At 44.3% G+C, this 17,912-nt stretch overlaps 1 protein-coding gene across 1 annotated transcript in view; it reads right to left on the bottom strand.

Annotated features, from left to right (window-relative positions):
* Positions 1–17,912, bottom strand: part of LOC138516409 (EF-hand calcium-binding domain-containing protein 6-like) — a 697,038-nt gene that overhangs the window by 211,329 nt on the left and 467,797 nt on the right. The window contains exons 15-16 of the mRNA XM_069631506.1: positions 12,465–12,589; positions 11,616–11,859 (exon numbers count right to left, since the gene is read on the bottom strand). Of these exons, the coding sequence (XP_069487607.1) occupies positions 11,616–11,859; positions 12,465–12,589 (369 nt within the window). The remainder of the gene's footprint in view (positions 1–11,615; positions 11,860–12,464; positions 12,590–17,912) is intronic.

Below are 17,912 nucleotides of genomic sequence, written 5' to 3' on the forward strand. Positions count from 1 at the left end.
CTCCATCACTTCACTTCTCATCTGTTCCAATATTCTTTCATCCTCTTTCTTCCTTTCCCATTTCACCCTTTCTCTTTCTACTATACTCTCTATCACCCTCCCTTCTTCGTATTTCTTAGTTGTTTCTGATAGTAGCCTTCTCTTCCACATTGCCATTTCTTTTTCTTTTTCTTCTTCTTCCCTTTTCTTTTCTCGCAGCACTACTCTTGATACCCTTTCTGCTGCTGCTTTTACCCTTTCAGCTTCTCTCCTTTGCTCCTCATTTCGTTCCCTTATTTTTTCCAATTCGTTCTTACTTTCTTTCCTTTTCCTCGCTCTCTCTCTCTCCTCCCTCTCAAGCTGCTTGATCAATTCATTCTGCTCATCCCTTAATTTTGCTAGTCGTTCCTCCAAAATCTCTTCCTTTTGTCTTAACAGCTCTTCCCCCCTTATTTCACTCTCCCTGGCATTATCCTCGTCTGTTTTTTTTACTACCTCCTTCTCTTCTCCTGTTAATGAATCTCGTAATTTTAATAATATCTGTGCAGCTACCCACTCATCATTTCCTATTTCCACAGTCTGGTCTTCTCCAGTCCTCCCCTCCCCTGCTGGCACCTTCCTATGAGCTACATATGGTGGAGGGCTGTATGCCAGGTTCGAGTATCCCTCAGCCGCCCTTAACTGTCCTCTTTCTATTTCTCCTAATTCTCTTAAAGGGTACAACCCCCTTCCCTCTGTTTTCACTCCCTTTGCTAGTGGTATATCGTTGCTCGGTTCCTTTTTTATTTCATCTGTTGTATTATTCTTTTCTCCTCCCTCTCCTCTGTTCCCCGTGTTCTTTGGGTCCTCACTCCCCTGTTTCCCATCCTCTCCTTCCTCCTTAATCTCTTTTTCTTCCGGTATTTCCCCCATAGTGAACATTCCATTTGGTCCTGGTCGGAACCCCTGGAACATCCTCCATAAGTTAAACACCTCCACGTGGTTTGCCAACTTCTTCCCTTTATATGTATTGTGCAGGTGGTTTAATAGTGAATGTTGGGCATATGGATCGAAGCTACCATTAGGCAGCCACGGTGTTAGCATTTTGTTATCCGTCCCCTGGGTCCATTCTATGCTATACTTAATCAGTTTCTCCCTATGGGGTGGCAGTGTTGTGCATATGTGTTGTAGTGAGGTAGTGAGGGTGTTCCCCCACCCTCCCGATCCTGTCCCGTATGACATAGTAGCGCTCCACTTGCTACCCTTCCCCTATCTGGTAGCAGTTTATCTCACTAGTAGTTTACAATATACAGCCTTATATCGTTACCTGGCCCCGTAAGTTTGGGGATTTACGATAGTCTGCTAAGGAAAATTATAAAAAATATAGTATGTTACATTTGTATATTTTCTTCTGTCTTTCTTTCTTTATACAACACCCTTACGGCCCCCTGCGGCCGAGGCGCAAGTAGCCCCCTGCGGCTGCGTACCCCTTATGACGTTCTTATACAGTCGTCCTAATTTCACGTGCTCCTCCCCCTTCTACACTTGCCGTGGCCGGCGTTCTCCGTGCGCAGCCACGTTCCCTGTTTCGCCTTTCCCCGATCAACTCATTTACCGCTTATCTGCGTTTCCACTCCCTTACCACACTTCTCTTCCCCACCACTCTCAAAACGAAGATGCCTTGTGCTCGCGATATCCTATGAAAGCCCTACTGGTGACGTCACCGATCTCTTCGAGCTACTGGTAAGTTCTTCATATATTCTTTAAGTTCAAAATACACTTGCAATCTACCCCCGTTAACCTTACAGCTGTCTTCCTGTCACTCCTGGAACAAGGTAATCAAATCAATAATATAATCGGACTGCGCACGCTGCGTCGCCTCGCGTGTGATACGCCCCTCGACAGGAGGGCTTAACCAGCCAATTATCTTCCGTATTGGGCAACTAACTAGCTACCGCCTACAGGGAAACGTCATCTACCTATCGAGTGTCTTGCTCGAACAATAGGGATCCTCATCTACTCATTGATCAATAAATGCCAAATCGTAGGAAACCACACACACCCACCCTTGCACGTAGTCGTGACCTAGGCCAATCAGTTTCTACGAGCGGCCGCACGTGATGTTTTCGTGCTCCGCCCCCCTTCGCGTAACGTAGCCGACTGCTCTCGCACTTGTTCGGCTACTATTCATTCCATTTCCAACACTAAATTGTCAAACCTTCGCCGCGCACCTGTGCAACACCTCCCACCTCCCGTATTTAATTCCTCCCCCCTCCCTCACAATTTCACATTGCTTGTTGTGCGTGGCATGCTCACCAAGTTCTCTTGATGCGGGGCCGCTCGACTGCGTGCACCCCTCCAAGCGGCTCGTCACCTCCCCTCGTCTGGACCACGTCTGGACACTCGCCAACCGCGGGCGGGATACTTCTCAACCGGCTCCCGAGGGCCAATATCCGGATTGCGCTGTCCGGTCTTCTCGCAGCTCCGCGATGGTCCTGTAGTCCTCAGAAGGGGGTGACGGCAGAGGGGGCCGCGCCGCCGGGCCTCCTCGCAACTGGAGTGCCTGGAAAAAGTAAAAATAAAAAGGCGGATCTTAAACAGATCTCAGCAGTGCCTCCAACTTGTCGGGGGGGAAATTCTGCCGGGGTCGGCCGGGCCGTCCGCAGACCTCCGGGCAGGGAGGCCCCAACTCCTCCCGTATATCCCAGAAGAGATAGAGTATGAGACACACGCAAGAAGCAAGGTGACTCTGCTGTTTATTAGACAAAAACGGCAGGGATGGGTCAAGGATCGTACGCGTCCGTCCTGACACACACACAATCGTGGGGCTCGCAGGCCCTTTTTACCTTAGTATAACGCGCTACTTGCGTCACCTTAGAAAGTTAGCAAAAAACCTATCGCCACTCTTAATTGGTTGCTCGAGTGGTAGGGTTAGTATAGCATACGTATAGAGAACAATATTAGTGGACAAGGGTTAGTCAGGTGATATATCTGGGTTGTCCCTACAATTAGATACATGAGAATTGTTACATGAAGACTCCTGATGATTGGTTAATGTTAATGGCGTCAGTGATAAGAGCCCCATCTTCTGATTGGTGCGCCCGCGAGCTTCCCAGCCTGGGACCATCGCTGTTCCCAGCTCTCGGTGTACCTGTCATTTGCAACAATGTTTCACTATGAGTATGTGCAGACAATGTGAGGACTTATTCATGAGCTGGAAGGCCGACTACTCCCACTGTCGCAGATGTCCATTGAGCCTTTTAAGTGTATCTGCCTGTGTCTTGTAACGAGGGATCCAGACGCCTTCTTCCACCTGGGCTTGGCATCCTGTCAGGTTCGGCTTGGTCACGTGAAGTGGGACCGTGTTTGAGGCAGAATTCTGCACAATTAATATTGTTTTTCCACTGTGTGCCTGGTTTAATTTGCAGGTGTGATTTTAACGTTGGTGCGCGGCGTGCGAGGTTGCAACATCGTGCCCTTGATGGTCTGCTTTTGGAATGTGGGTTTGCAACATTACGACCTTGGCTGTCTGCTTTCGCCAGGCTCATTCTGCAGGATCAGCAACCTGACTCTTGTTCTTTTAACGTCCATGGGAGCTCTTGCTTGCGGCCTACTTAGGCCTGGTGTATAGGTGGAACCGTTTGGTGCACAGGCGCTTTAGGTTATAGTATCATATTGTCTTATGACCAGTATCGTGTCTTCGTTATATTTCTCATTATGGCACCTGGGTTTAGGAGAAGCGTAAGCAAGCTCTTTAGATGAGTTCATGATGCGTCTTGTGTTTCTGCATTTTGAGAGCCTATGTGGAAAATAATAAAGATGCACGTCCGTGAGTATGTCTGTCGCCTACGTCATAGCACTGAGTATATTCTTCGTGTAGATTGGTGCGGGAGTGTCCAGTGTGTATATTTGCACAGGTGTGCTGACCGTTGGCTAGGTCGTCATGGCATCTCTAACGACGTGGAGGTTTTAGTCTAGTTGATCCGGGCCGCAGGTGTCGGCATGGGCAGGGCGGGCTGCTGGGCAGGCAGATGGACACATCCGTATGTTCCTGTACCAGGGTATTTGGTCGTCTGGTAGATGAGCAAACTCTTCTCGTGGCGGGTGCCTGGGCCGTGATCCTTTAGGCCAGGCGCGAGAGGGGAAGGACGGGAGCCTGTTTTTCCATTCTCCCACTTCAATTCTGTGCTCTGCCTCATTTGTTCTTTACAAATGAGACTGGCATTGAGACCTTGCTGTCTCATTTTCCATTCTTTTTCTTCATCTACTTCGCTTCACTTTCTCGCGTCACTTCTAATTCTTTCTTCCTCTTGACTTCGTTCTTCTCTTCTCCTTACTCCTTATCTTCTCTCCTCTTCTTCCCTTCGTCTCTGTAATCTTTTATCTCTTAATCTTGGTGCTTCATCCTCCTCTCTCTTTCTTTCCTATCCTTTCTTCTATCGCTCTATATGTATTTTCATACTTTCTTTGTTCTTCTGCCTGTTCTTGATTTGGTTTTATTTGCTTGTATAGCGCTGAACCCAAGGGTAGCTAGGCGCTTGACTTGAAGAAATTGTTACATACATGGTATAAATACAAATGGTAGCAGGTCGTGGGAAGATGGGCAATTGTGACTTTAAGGTAGGTAGCAGGTGGTTCTTCTATGTTCTCTTGTTCCTCCTGATATATCTGGTCTCGTTTCTTATCTTTTCTTTCTTGTTCATCCTTATAGACTAGTAGGGTAGGAGTGCGGTACGTCGGGAGAGCGTGGTTCAGTCAGTGGATGGGGAGATGCAGAGACTAGAGGAGGGTATTGGAGAAGTAAGGTGTGGTTAATGACCTATGCAGGACTAGGTAGACTATATTGGTTTGCTTGCGCTAGGAGTACAATGTGCAGATAAAGAAGGACTTTGGGTGGAATAAGGTACTTACGATGGCCGTGGGATGTGAGAGAAGGCCGGGTAGGCTACAGTTGACAAAGGAGAAATAGGCTATATCAATATTGTGGCAATATGTTGAGGTGCATACATATATGCAAGAAAAAATAGGCTGTTTCTGATTTGAGGCAATAAGGAGAAAAGCATGCAGCATAACAATATACCTTGAGCATAGTAAAACTACTTTGTTTGGCAGCAGGGATAAATGTTCAGACAAGTTGAAATGGGCTATAACGATATTGTGGCAATATGTACCAATACTTACATATATCTAGGTAAAAATAGGCTGTTTCGGATTTGAGGCAATCAGGAGAAAAGCATGCATCATATCAATGTATTTAGAACAGTGTACAGTACTTTGGTTGGCAACTGATATGAATGTTCAGACAGGGCAGGCAGAAATATGGGTTTTGATGGTTGGTTCCGTTTGTAGTAGATTGTCGAGATGCCTGGACAGGGTCATGCGCTTAGCGTGGGTAGAGAACTGTCGAAGTCACTCTGGTGGGTGATGGGTAATGGTCGGGTCGAGTAGCGAGCTGGGGCTAGCTGCTATTGTGACTTTAAGGAAGGTAGCAGGTGATTCTTCTATTTTCTCTTGTTCCTCCTGATATATCTGCTCTCGTTCCTTATCTATTCTTTCTTGTTCGTCCTTATCGTCTTTTTACCTAACTTCCTCGATACTTTTCCCATCTATCATAAGTAATATCTGTCCTCCCATCCATTTGTTCTGCACAAGCGCTATTTCGTTAGCCTTATCCTTCTCTCCTTTCCATCTCTTAATCTCCCTGTCTATCTCTGTCAACAGTTTTGACCATTCACTCTTGTCTTCATTGTCTTGTATGATCTTATAGATCTCTTCCTTTCTCTTATTCTCTTCCGGACTATCGCCACTACTGTAAGGAGGGGGTGGGGGAATTCATATATTGGATTACTATACCCGTCGCTGCTTTTAATTCCTTTAGAGGATACACTCCTATTTCTTCTATAGCAACACCCTTTGCTTCAGGTGAGGAAAAGGGAGCTGAGGGCTCAACGACTTCCTCCTTATGCTGATTAAGCATCCACTCTTCAGGTGGCAGGTCTTCTCTTTCCTCTTGATACATCTTCCAGAGATCTAAAATCGCTAATCTATTCTTTAATGTCTTCCCTGTGTACGTAGCGTGCAAGTATGTGTTCATGTGTTGCAATACCGCTTTAGACAATGATCCCCCTTGTGGCCATGGCATGAACATTTTATCTGCTGTGCCTTTTACCCATTACACACTATACTGTTTAAGCTTGGGCATATGCTTCGGTAGTGTGTTGCATAGGTGCATAAGAGGAGTATCCCCCATAATGACAAGTCTCAATCGACTGTCGATACTTACCAGACTGTTAAATAAACCTTATACCTTTGCTTAAATCACCACTTTCCAACGTTTTTAAAACAATTAAATATGAGCAAGCACCATCAATCACTGCTCAAGCCTCTATTTTCAGTAGCCTATCTATTCTCTTGATTGACGTACCTAGTCTCTTGATTGGTGTATCTATTCTCTCAATTGGCGCCAATCGCTTTGCTATGCTCAATCACTGTCGCTCTATCGCTCTTAGATATTTTTTCTCAACAAACAACATTCAGACTAGTCAAATATTACACATTTCTAAACACTGTGATCATCTTTTCTCTCGCCTCTATTCCATACCCTATACAGGGTTTGAAACATCACCTTACTTAATCCTGATTACGCATTTTATATTTCTCTCTATTCCCACTGGAATTTGAGATGTTTCCTTCTAACTCCCTTGAGTCAGGGCGGCTAAGCACTACCTCTTTTCTTCACACTATTTCCTGTTACTCCAAACTTATTACAATCCTGTCCCCTTATTTGCCATTCCCCTTAGTCTACTCACCATTCGTTAATTGACTAGAGGCCTTCGGTATCGACTTCTCCTCCAATCCGACCACTTCGCCTTCTGTAGCGGAGTGCCTTTGGAAACCGGGCAGGGATTTCATCAAAGGGGGATCTGCCCACCGTATCGGTTCTTCTTGCAAGTGTATTTCTATCAGCCGCTCTCCACAGGAAACCCTGCGATCCTCCAGCTAATGGCGGAGGATGTCCCATCATCTGAAAATCTGGAGACAAACTGGTTTGGATCTTTAAACCATCTTCACAGCTACCACGTGAGCTAAGGGCCCTTAAGGAACGTGCATGCAATAGATGGGCTCACAGAATAACTCTGAGTCCAAATAACCGAACCAACTCAGGAAGATGGGAAAGTACTGTTTTATTAACACTTATCTAAAACAGGGAGTTACAACAATCATCAACGGATGTTCGCTCGATTTCTCTCAACGATCTTTTCACAAAATAAAATATAGACTTTATACTAAGAATATGTCAGAGGTGACGTCATACTATGTGGCAAATAATGAAAAACCTACTAGTGATTGTGATAGGTTTAAGGGAAACATCTAAGTATACATTACATAGGACCTAGGATTGCGATTGGCTGCCCACTGTCAGGTGGACAATATATGCCTACCTCTAAAACATGTCATCTTCAAAACCATTAAGTACACGGTTTTCAATTGGTCTTCAAACTATAAGGGCCTTCATTATATGGACCTCTACAACTGGTTGGCATGCTTGTGCCATGTCTGGAACATTCGGTTCACTTAGGAGCTCGTAAATCCAGACCCAGTTGCAAGGAGGTGGGGCTGACTCTATCTCCCCACCCAATTAGACCAACATCTCTTTTCACCCAAGCCTTCTGCCATGAAGATTGTCTTTTAACTTGGCCTTGCAAAGTATCCTTGTCTCTGGGAATACATGGGAGTGCAAGCACTCGCTATCATTGTTCTAGTACTTCAAGTTCGACTCCATTTTTATTCTTGGCTCACATGACAGGAGACCACAATTTGGTCCATTTTGCAGCTTTTTAAATATGTTAAACCAATAAAATGTGACAATCTTGGTGTTCTTTCCTTGCACCTTAACAAAAGTTGATTCATCCTTTGTACGTTCATTCTTTTCAAGAATAGATAACTGTCCTTGGCTGCTTCAGTTTTTACTCCAAGCCAGATAACTTCACCATGCAGCTCCATGATTTCAGCTTATTCTTGCTGTGACACAATTCTCCTTCTTCATGGGCCTGGCTTACTAAATTTGTGATACTGATTTCAAGCTTCTATACAATGGCGGCTTCATCTGCATACTATTCACTACCTATAGCCTGCTTCTATGATGACTTAGTCTACTTGCGTTTCAGCGTCTGTAAAATTATTGAACGGTTGATTCTCTGCAGCACTTTGTGTACGTATAATCTTCTTTTTCATATTTAAGAGTTCACTCGATTCTTTACTTCGTCGCTAGGTTCTGTGAGATCCATACATCATTTTCAGCCAATATCTCTAGATGTCACACATGTCTCTTGTGACGTCACTAGCTTCTCTCTTTGCTCTTTTTCAGATTCCTTCAGGGAGTTCCTCCCTCAGATTGTCGTTTCTTCAGGGATACATTGAATAGGGTTGTCTCAATGGGTATCTTCTTTTGAATATACGCTGCGGTTTTGGTACAACTGCTGGTGTCAAACACGGCACGATCTCAGGCTTCCAACATATAGGATGTAGGGGGTGAGATTTCCTGCAGGGGCATGTAACTGCTCCTCTACATTTGGACATGTATAGATGAATGCGTGGGAAAAACTAGTGCAGCACAGTCCATCTATATGCGCTGAGATACCTCTTGGGGATGGCACTGAGTGCTTACACTGAAAGAAAGAACATAATGTGATATTGATTATGGCTAAAATTGTACACATGAGGAGGGCAGTTTGCAATCTGCGCCCTACTGTGAAAAGAGTAGGAAAGTGCAGTAAGTTTGCTTTTAGATGTATTGGTGACGGGGAAAAAGATAAAAGTAGGAGATGTAGCTTGCGGAGATACTGGGCATCGTATTGCAGCAAAAGATACAATTATGTGTCTCAGGCTTGAGCCGGATCTCCTTAAGTTCCACAAGCTCTTCAAGACCCTCCTTTTCTCTTCTTCCTTCCTTCTCCTCCTCCCCTGCGAACATATCCGTCTGCCGCAGTGACTTGCTGCCTGGTTCCCACTAAGTTCTACAGGGCACCATTCGCCCCCCCCCCCAGTCAACTCCCCTAATAGCACTTAGCATGTTGTCCCCACCCCCTGCACCCGATGCAATTCTGCCACTTGCCCTCCTGCCCTCCCCTTAGCACTCGCCTAACCACTGTGGCCTTCTTCCCCTCCTCCCCCCTCCTTTTACATGCACTCTCTCCTCTTTATCCAGCACTTCCCTTGGCACCCTAGCACCTCGCACTGAATTGTACTCCTCCCCTCTCCCTTGTACTTCTTGTTACTGCACTTGCACGATCCAAATGTCAGGAGACCTAGTAGGACCGCGATTGGTATCTTTCTCCCTTGCCCCCCCCTTTTTTTGTCTTGTGGCACCTTGAAATACCATTTGTTTTATAGGCACCTCACAAATAACCCAATAATAAATAAACAAATGTGGAAAGTCTATTTAACAAACTAAAGGGGGAGTTTATGGAATTTAAAGAAAAGCCGGACAGGAACATATAGGAATAGCTGAACATTGAACCCCAATTATTATGGCAAACAAAAGAATTTGTGGAAAAACACAAATGATTCTCTGGGTTAAAGGTTAGGTCTCAGGAATTCAGCTTGCATAAAGGCAAGAGTTAGGGATAAACCATGATCTTTTTCACTAGACAGTACGTATTTTGTATGACTGGTAAAATTTCAGATAACTATGCAATTAGACTTTCTGAATGCAAGGGTTGGACAGAAAAAAGTTATTCGATGATAATTTGGAACTTGATATTCTCAAAACATTTATAGCAATTATGACAGAATTGGAAGCATTTTCTAAATACAAGGTCCATGCAAAAAGACAGATAACTTGATCTGTAATTAGGAAACACAGATCGCCTACAAAAAGCAAATTAAGTAATTTGTATTTAAATTACATCTGGCCTGAAAACATTTATTCACAAAAATACAGAAGAGTGTTTATTCAAGTTAAATAAATAATGAAGATTTTGGTTGATTTACTTCTTACACTTATCAATGGAGCTAGGCTCTAATAATGTTAGTTCTGCCCGCATTCAACGTTATATTTAAATGTTCTTCACTTTCTGTCTCTGATAACATTTTTCACAAGCTCTGATCACCACCTTTATATGGGACTCAAGAGTGGCTAGTGTGAGTTGTAATAAAATGGTGAGGTCACTGGGAAATCGTGATTGGCCCTTTTCAGGGAACATAATGGCCCTCAATATAACTGTGCCGGTCCGGAAACAATAGTGCCGGTAAGCTTACCGTCACTGCTGTTTCCGGACTAGCAAAGTACAAGTCTGGGGGCGGGTGCCCTCCCGCCGGGCAGACCGGCACCCACCCACAGACTTTCACGGAAGCACCGGCATCGTTATTAGCGGTGCCGGTGCTTCCGTGTTCCCCATTCCCATTGAGTCTCATGGGACTCAATGGGAATGGGGAACAAGTTATCAGCGCCTGACTTACCGGCCGCCGGGGTTGTAATACCCCAGTGTTACCGGCAAGTCAGGCGCTGGTAACTGTTTATGGGTTCGTGGCTACCTGCCGGTTTTACCAGCACGGTTACCGCGAGATTCGTGTTGTTAGTGGCTACTCAACTACAGCTGATAACCCGCCAAAAACTGCCAGTAAACAAAGGATGACATAACCATGCATGATGCAATCACTCACCAAAGTTTGGACTGAAATCTGTTTTCATTTTAATATTCCCCATTTTTTGTACAGCTTTAGTGGTCTCATTGCACAAACCAGTGGCAGGTAAACTACATTTAAATACTTACATTTTATTTTTTTCAAAATAACATTTCCATAAAAACCCAACGCAAACACACTTTTTCAGCAAAAAAGAAACATAGCGCAAGTAACAAAACACACACAAACAACAATATTAAACAGCCCCCCTCGAAACAGACGTGCTTACAAAAGTTGGCAGACATGAATAGGAAATAAAACATTGAGAAAGCTAAATTAAAAGAGAAATTATCAGATCCAAATGACTAGGCAGATAAGGTGCAAATGGTTAGTTAATGTTCGAACGTCAAGGTTTTTTCGGTATCTGTATGCTCTTACAAGCTCTAGTTGTAAAGGTTGTCAGGGATATCTCTTTATAGTAATTTTCCGGGTATATTACAACTTGTTCATGGTGTCTTTATTGTTTATAGTCTGTGGATGAAGATAAGTGGGTATGTCACATTACTTTGTTGGATACAAACAGCTGGTTGACTGGGATTATCCAAAATGTGAAGGTTGGATTTAAGAAACAATAGAATAATGTCAGTAGAGTAAGCTACAAAAGCGTTGAATTGTGTTCGCACTTTGTTTGCCAATGTTGGATGAGGATATGAATTTTGAGGAGATTTTAATGTTTTAATTATAATTCAAATTTACTGCAAAGGAAGTAGCATTTGAAATATTTGATAATAGTCCAATGATAAAAGTTACCTAGATGTTTGAATGGGTGAATGTACAGGTTTCCATTCTTCAACAGCAGTGAAAATGAGGGCAAAAGGTTCATATATAATGTAACCAAAGACCTACGGAAAGAATGTACATGCGTTACTCTGTCATTAGAGCTTTCATTGTCTTGTTTGTTCAGTAATCAGCATTAAAGTGTTCCCAGATAATGGTTTTAGTGTTTAAGTTGCCTTTGGGAAAGTGCTTACCTTGGCTCGAACGCTGTCAACCAAGATATCCGAATCACAGTTGAGTTTATTAGAACGCATCTTAAAGTCGCAGTCGCCTTTCTTGGGTGGACTGATCTTGGCATTAGGAAAGCAGGCAGACTTAGGGGAATATCCAAAGTGCCTCACAAACTCCAGAAAATCCAATGTTTTGTCCTGGTTTGTAATCAGTGTTTCCCATAGCCTGCGGATTTCGCCTCGAGTTACTTCGGGTTGGATGTCAAATCTACCATGGAACCAAAAGAAGGAATACATGTGATTTTCCAGTTTTAAGATGCACTCCATTAAAATGTGAGGAAGTGCAAAAGGATCAATTTGACAGGGGCCTCCTTATGGATTACCCTGTAGTGTGGCAGGACCAACGCACAACGATTCCTCCTGTCACACACTGGGGTAATGAGCCGCATTTGCGAAAAACAAATCCCGGTTTCTATCGAAGCCACAGCCCTCAGGAATATCACCGCACGTGTAACTGAGAAGTGAATGTACCTGAACCTTTGTACAATCTGCTGCGGTTGGTGCACCCAAGCTAATCCTATCAGTGTGGGTACCCGATGCCCATTTAGGAGGCGGCGGGGCCCTCATCCTCAGGGATTACCATCTAAAAATGCACCCCTCTATTTGGCCCTGAGAGGGAGCCTGGACATTCCATTTGCACTTCTAAATGGCACATGGGGAACACACTCTGCATGTCGCTACCTCCAGATGCAGCTAATATAGATTTCACCACTAGGGTCTAAAGGCCAAGGCCCATGCTTTGCTATTCCAGCCCAAGGTCGGAGTTAAGCAGAAAATGTACAATATATCAAGGACATCCGTTCAAGATCTTACCGTTTTAGAAGGAAATACATGCTCTCGTGAGTCAGGCGCCTGGAATTTATTTCATCCAGCTCTTCAAATTCCTTCTCCACTGCTTGATAGTTTTTAATGATCAGATGTTTGATAATTTTGAACAACTTTGAAAGAAAAAAAAAATGATATGTTTACATAAGCAATCCGGTTCCCCTTTTGCCATTTTTCCTAAATCTGTTCGGCAGAGGTAAACAACTTAATTTTACAAAGGGGATAACGAAAATAGGAACTTCTGCATCACACTGATTTCTATACAAAATCTCCTTACTATATTCAGCAGGAGTTAGGGGGAGCTGTTAATAACTGCTAACGGTCCGATGGCTTATCTTAGTTCCATATCTTTTCATTACTGCATTTGCATCTATGTAAATGCTTGGCCAATATGTTTATTTCTGTGCACGAAAGCGGGGGTGCAACCTCCACACTCTGACCCAGAACTGGTGCATTTACATTGCTGGAAATCTGGTCCAGGGTGTTCTAAACATCGCCTGCTCAGATTCCCCTCGCACGTTTAGGTCTCTATACAAATGCATCAATCAAGCAAAGTTTGTCATTAAACAGTCCTTTTATAACATCGCAAACATAATTGCTTTGCAGTGAGCTCCATTTCCTTAGAGAATGAAAGAATTGTGGTACATTGGTGGTGCTAAGGATGAAGCAGTATTGCTTTTTCTGTAGCACAGACCTAGAAAAAAAAAAGCAATGGGTAGCTGCGCGTGTCATTGAGGGCAACATGTGCGGTAAGTATGTGGGAGGTTTCAATATGTGGCACAAGACGTTCCAGCCATGAGGACAGGATGAGAAGTGGGAACGGAAGTAACCTCGGGGGCCCAGGCTGTCAGGGAGAGATTTGACTGAACCTCGCATTTATAAACACTCGGCAATGGTTTAAATATGGCAATTGGAATCCATTAAATATGAGATACTGGCATTATTTACCAAGGAAGAACTGTAGCCTTGACACTTTTGGATGACTTAGCAACTTTTAAAATGTACGGTCAGGGGCTGTTCATCGAGAGACTTAAACAAGAAGCGGGTATAGATGTAACAGCAACGATACCATTCGCACTGCTGTAGCACACACAGACCTGGCATTGGAAACAGACAATCCACTTCCATTTTTATATCCATGAGGTCTGTTTTCCAGCAGATCATTGAAACTTTATTGAATATATTCTGAATTTAAGTAAGGCTAAACATCTAAAATACGGGACATTAGGAATGAAATACTCCAGGGTCTGAATGCCATTAAAACCTGCTTTGAAGTAGACATTCTTACAATAAGTTCCTTCAAGTTCAAGCGTTATTCAAAATAAGTTGTACTGCTAAGATACCTCTGCATCAGTCCTCAAAAGGCAACGGCCACTAGCCGAACTTAGAATAGCAAGCATTCTGCTAAGTAATGCATGTGTGCTTCGTCCCCACCACACTGGATGCCTTAGTCCAGCAGAATTCTAAGCCTGGCATGGCAGACAGGGCATGAAAACACTACAACATACCCTTCTCTCCCCTTTTCAAACCACTACTACCCTCTACTGTGTCCACCCCCTCGGAAAACCCCCATTCAGTTAGGCCATCTTCATCATTCGGTTCAAATTCACACCTGACCCTTCTCCCAATAACATTTGTTTGCACCATCATGACCTACACATGATTGTTTGTCATCCTTTTAGGCAACAAAGGGGCACTCTCACATAGTAACCTACATCCACATTCACCATCCTAGTACCCTTCTTTCTGTCGTGGTCCGCTGCCACCTTTTGCAGAACACCTCCGCTCTTAGACGCATGCTACTATCGTCACTGATCACTGTCTGCCCTGAGCCCAGCCAACCAGAACACACACACGGGTTACCCTTTCTGTCCTCATCCCTTAAAATGGCACCACACCTATAACACCTCGAGAAGAGGACCTGGGGCCACTTACTCTGTGCACTACAGCATCTGTCCTACGTATACCACACTCCATAGCCATGCAACCAGATTTGGTCACAGTACTTCCTCATGTCACTACTCACAAACTGTGATCCATAGACTTTGATTCCACTAGCTGCATCTCCCCGGCTGAAGACTTCCTCCAAAAATGTGAACACATTTGGCATATTGGCCTCCAGGACTCAAGGTCCAAACAAGCCTATTGCCAACTCCTCTTAAACCTTCTTGGGCGAGTCATGAGGTTCAGGAGCTGCATGCCCACTTTCAACCCCTTCCTTGCACCCTAAGTCCTCTTCACACAGCCCCCCCTAAGTCCTCTTCACACAGCTGTCAAATCCAGGCCGCCAATACTCAGCCCTAAGGAGCACTTTGGTTTAGAGTACACTGATGGGACCACATTGGGTGATGGGTACAAGTTTCTCTCTCAGGCCTGCTGGAATGACAACCTTACCACTGACGCTTAACACCTCTCTAATCTTCAAAAATACTTTCTGGCCTTCAAGCAGACTGCTTTTATTGGTCCGGACTAGGCCATGCACACTTTCACAACCCTCATCAGCTCGTCTTGCTTGTACTCTTGCAGCTACTCCTGCTGCCCAAACACCCCATCATGGGTTAAGTACACTGACTTATTTCATTCACCTCCTGTTTGTTGGTAACTTTAACAGGAAGTACATGCAAATATTTCTCTTCGCAGGGAACAAACTTAAAGTCATGACACTTCATATGGGGCACCCAACTGGCCAACCATCTCAACACACCATCATATCACCTTGACTCAAAGGTTGCTTTTAAGGCTTGTAGTCTGTCTGCAAGATGGGGTGTATGCCCCACACAAATGTGCAGAAACATAAGATAACCAAGACACATGTTGAGGCCTCCTCAATTTCTTCTCATCCCCTGTGCATTTGTGACAACACTGCATCAACTCCTTACCACTGGTGTGCATTAATATGATGGAACCACATGCAACATTAAATTGTGCCATGGGAAGTGGCAGGTCAATTTGTTTCTTTATGCCCTCAAACTCACGGGAGCACTCCTCATCCCACACACAAATTCACAGTTATGCTTCATCCACTAACTCAGGTAGTTCAGTTTATCCTTGCAAATTATTTGTAAAACTAACCCATTCCCAAACGTGAACCCAGTTCTTCGCTGCATGTGTGTGATCACTCACATCCTTTATGGCATTGGTTTTATATCAGTCCATGATGTCCACCATCCCCTCCTAAATTCGAAATTCTCCTTCCTAATGGTAAGCCTACATGATCCTAACATGTTTAGTCATGATGTTAATCATGCTCCCTAATCTAGCCTCCACAAACCAGTATGTCATCTTGGAAGCAATAGACATGTGGAAGACTTGGTAGTAACTTGAACATGGCCTTTTGCAATTCTGACAAGGCAGACAAAAGCCTGAATGGAATCCTAAGGAATTGGAAAGCCACCTCCTGGATCACAAAGGCTGTAAGGTAATGGGATAGAGGTGGAATACTAGCATGCTGATGTTAAGTCTACCTTTGTGAAAACGTTGGCATCACCCAAAGAGCTCAACATCTCGCTCATGTTTGGCAGAGTGTGATTCTCAATGACAATACACTTATTAAGACTCATCAGATCCACACAGACTCTCACATTTCCATTTGGCTTGGGCACAACCACCAATGGCAACAGCCATTCCACACCAGTTCATACAATTGTCCTTGTGTCATACATTTTCTGCAACTCTTCCTTTACAACATCCCAGAGACTAAGGGAAACATTTTGCACCTTCGAAACAACAGAATTTGCCTCCTTCCTTTGCCACAATGTGGAGCACAAAGCACCATAGACACCCTATGTCCACAGTGAATACTCTGGGATCATTCATTTGCTTGTGGCACTTCGCCCATGCTGTTCCACATTCAACACTTGTTCATCAGCATTGGGATCTAGATGCGTATTTTGTTTATCTCGCTCCTTCCAACCTAATAGAGCTTCACCTTTCGCTATCACATACATCTTTTTGTAGGCTCATCAAGCTCTGAAGCACAAACAATAAAACCCCATATGAAAAGTACCCTTCTGCCTCACAGGAAACATTCCCTCATATCTGCATGCCAGAGCACAGACTACTAAAGGCAAGCTCCAGAGAGAGGAGAACAGAGAGAGAGAAAAAGAGAATCTGAGAGAGAGTAAGAGAGAGAGGGAGTGGGGGACAGAGAGAAAGAGAGCAGGGAAGAGGGAGAGGGAGAGAGAGAGAAAGAAAGGGACAGATAGAGAGATAGAGAATAGAGAGAGAGAGAGAGCCTGAACAAGCAGCCGTAAAAAAAGTTCAGAGAAATTATATTGAAGCATGTGCTTCCTATTGCACATTCTGCTAGGTCAATCCTGTTGTCAGCAGTTCTTAATGCTTTAAATACAGGGGCAGTTCCTGGGTGTGCCCCTGGTTTAGCCAGGCAGCAGTTGAGACACGGTTTGAGGATTCTCTCTTCCTTTTAAATATCCCAAGACTTTGCTAGGTGGTAGATAATGGAGGTTTCAGGTAAGCAAGTCTTTTGTTAGAGGCAACAGGGAGCTTGGGGGAGAAGAACAGCTCCTGAGCTTTGGGGCTAGTCATTTCAGTCTCACAAGGTGCACAAGGAATAAAAAGAAGACTCAGCGGTCTGTTAAAAGCATCAATTGAGGCGGATCCAGTCTCTGGAACTAAAGCAAAGAAGTCGCAGTAAATCTGACTTGGACATCCTATACCAGATTTCAAGACAATGAAAAGAAAGTACTGTTTGTCTGAGTTGGTATTGCAAGGGGCGAGAGTTACCAGGGGGCTTAATAGTGCTAGGTATTACATAGATATATACACAAACATATAGGATAGACCAGATATTGATGGAGGGCTTAGCATACCTGAGATGGCACCCAGGGTGTGTAGGACCTAGCTACAACTTTCACATTACCTCCTGGGCTGTATAAAGTGGTCATCCTATATTGGCAATTAATTCTTAAAATGTAGTATTCTTTTACCCTGGCATCACAGTCTCACAGCACATCAATTGGGGATTACTGCACAGAAATGTAACTGCACTCCGCTCCATTTGCAGTGCCCTGACACCAGGTGAAAGTTGGCCTTTGGAATACAGAGAAGTTGCAGGTAGCCCCTACATAGTCCATCAGGGCCAGTCTGAAGAGTTTTTATTTTCCAACCACAGAGCTTTACAAATGAGAGTGGGTCACTGTCCCACATTGTTTTTTATGTGTACCGGCTTTCTACATCTTCCATTGCACTCCATGGATGTCAGGCTGCACCAAACATCAGGCTATGTGGCGAAGTGCAGAAAGGACAGCTAGGACACCAATCACACAGCTGCCCCTGTACCAGAAAAAAGTGAGGGTCACCAGAGTGTCCCCTATGAAAGAACATGCCCCCACTATAGAAGAGAAGTAGCTCAACACCCCTGTTACAGGGGAAGAATGGAGCCGTCCCCAATGGCAGAGGATGGGGGTCAGAGGCAGA

Source organism: Ambystoma mexicanum, chromosome 6q (genome assembly GCF_040938575.1).
Source record: "Ambystoma mexicanum isolate Mex_15411 chromosome 6q, UKY_AmexF1_1, whole genome shotgun sequence".
In the NCBI taxonomy this organism is placed as follows: domain Eukaryota; kingdom Metazoa; phylum Chordata; class Amphibia; order Caudata; family Ambystomatidae; genus Ambystoma; species Ambystoma mexicanum.